Consider the following 2,450-nt stretch of genomic DNA (forward strand, 5'->3'; position numbering starts at 1 on the left):
TTGCCATTTCGAATTATCGGGACTCGACTGTATATACACAATTTAAATGCGCGCCAATCTTTATTTCTCATCCGAAAGCTTACTGCTATGGCAGAAATGTAGTTGACCCGTAGATACAATCTGGAACAAAACAGCTGATTTGCCTGACCTCTGTTCTGTTCTGTTGATGTTCCCTCTGTCAGCAAGCTAAATTGATGTTTCTCCCGTCAATTGATAGTAAGAGGGAAAGTAAGAGACCCGCGTGTAAAAGCTCTCGGGGAATGTCAACGAAGTGCAGTCGGAATATGAGATTTTTCTGGCGCTCTTGGATTAGTCGACGAATAGCTCTGATCCATGATAGATACAAAGAAGCTTAATTAAGAATAACGAGCATTAAAACTATAAATGGATCGAATTCTTTACATAGTGTCGCTACTTCCAGCTATTTTTGTTCTGGGGATCACCGATTTCGATCCCACCTGCGAGGGAATCACCTGTGACGGTACCGATCTAGACTCAAACGACACCGAAGACAAACCTGCTGCCGCTCATCAGTGGGAGCTCCATCTGGACGACTGCAGTAACCTCACAGTGCTGAGGCACTCCCCCAATCTGCACACCCTGGACTTGGCAAACTGCTCCAGTGGCGACCTGCATGCGGACGACCTCAGTGCGTTGCCCAATCTTGGCTACCTTCATTTGCGTGGTGGCCATCTGCCCGAGCTGAGTGATGGACTGTTTGCCAAGCTGCCCGATCTGAAGGTTCTTGAGCTGGGAGGCAACGCCATAAGCCGAATTCCTGCCACCACCTTCAGGGGACTCTTTAAATTGTGGCTGCTTGGATTGCAGGACAACAACATTACCGCCCTGCCCGATGGAATATTCCTCCAGCTTCGAAAGCTTCTACATCTTGACCTTGGCAATAATAAGATAGAAACCCTTCAGGAAGGAATCTTTGCTGGAAGCCCCAGGCTGCAGATCCTACTACTACATGGAAATCCGTTAACCAACGTATTTCCTTCGGCTCTACGGTCACCGAGGCGGCTTATTCTCCTGGACCTGAGCAACTGTGGCCTCCTGGAGGAGCTGCATCTCAATGACGCCTACATTCTCATGCTGGAGAACAATGACATGCGGAGCCTTTCCATCGAGGGCAGTGTGGCCAAGCTTCAGGCGGCGAATAATGAGCTAACCCATCTCAGCCTGAGCGACAAGAAATCCATCGTCAAGCTGGAGCTACATAAAAACAAACTGGAGGCCGATGACATTCCCAGTATGGTCATGGGGATGTGGAGGCTTGACTACCTAGATCTGTCAAAGAACCTTATCGACAGTCTGCCTGTGCCCAGTGGCGACAATGCAAGTGAGTTCTTCCTCCTGCCCAATCTCAGGTTCCTGAACCTGTCGAGCAATCTCCTAGAACACCTGCACAGCGACTCGCCGCTGCTGTCCCCCAGTCTCAACTACTTGGACCTTTCGTACAATTTAATATATAGCCTAGAGCCCCATATCTTCAGCTTGATCAAGGAGCTGAAGGGCCTGCACATCGAAGGGAACCTCATCCGGGAGTTCCAATACGATCACTTCTACCAGCAGCAGCCACGCCTTAGGGAGTTGTCGCTCTTCGATAACGTATTCACCACGGAAAGTTACCATGCCATCACCAAATACTTCACGGAAGCCGGAGTCAGAGTCATAGAAAAGATTCGGGGATCAACTCCTGGTCACAATATCTCGGGGAACTTTATGGAGAAATCTGATCTATCACCACCAAAAATGGGGCACCGTTTTCCTAAACTTCAGCAATGCACGGCTCTTGAAAAATGGAGCTCGGGGGATATAGTGATCTTTACAGGCCTATTGGCATCTCTTGTCCTTAATGTGATCCTTCTCCTGCAATTTCGATACTCCCACAGACGTGAGAAATGCCTTATTTCGCTTTCTCGGATTTTAGGAAAGAGAAGAAGGTCCAATATTGAAGCCAGACTCGTCAGTATTGAAGACTCGGAAATATGAATCGATTATGGGAATCCAGGAGCGTAAATCTATATTTATAAATAAAATTATTGTTTCTTTAAAACAGTTTGTACAAAATGTAGGCTACAAAAATACAGACGAATCTGTGACAATACTTTGATTTTGCAATTTGTTTCAAATTTTTTGATTGTGTGGATCTGTTGAGTTTACTTGAACTTTAAATTTTGATTTTCATTATCTTTTTTGTGTGGCTGATAATATAAGCCCAAAAATTTAAAAGCTTTTATATATACTATGTAATTATTTTATTTATTTTGTTTTCTAAGAGGTCTGCCCTTCATGTCGTCAAAAGCTTATTGGGAGTCATCAGCTCAATGTGGGGAGTGGAGTGGGTCGTTGGGCATAATCTCACTTCGAAAAGCTGTTTTCGCTCTGCTTTATTCGGTTTACTATTTCGCCGCAATTTCGGCTAATCAATTTTGAGACACGCTTAG

The 2,450-nt window shown here is 45.4% G+C and overlaps 1 protein-coding gene across 1 annotated transcript; it reads left to right on the top strand.

The window, feature by feature from the left end:
• The first annotated feature begins 218 nt into the window (after window positions 1-218).
• On the top strand, window positions 219-2,110 carry LOC110185839 (uncharacterized). Its single transcript, XM_020954851.2, has one exon. It carries the CDS (start codon window positions 385-387, stop codon window positions 1,993-1,995), a length of 1,611 nt encoding a protein of 536 aa, XP_020810510.2. The 5' UTR covers window positions 219-384; the 3' UTR covers window positions 1,996-2,110.
• The last annotated feature ends 340 nt before the right edge of the window (window positions 2,111-2,450 follow it).

Source organism: Drosophila serrata, unplaced genomic scaffold (assembly GCF_035046125.1).
Source record: "Drosophila serrata isolate PLE 108 unplaced genomic scaffold, ASM3504612v1 contig_382, whole genome shotgun sequence".
In the NCBI taxonomy this organism is placed as follows: domain Eukaryota; kingdom Metazoa; phylum Arthropoda; class Insecta; order Diptera; family Drosophilidae; genus Drosophila; species Drosophila serrata.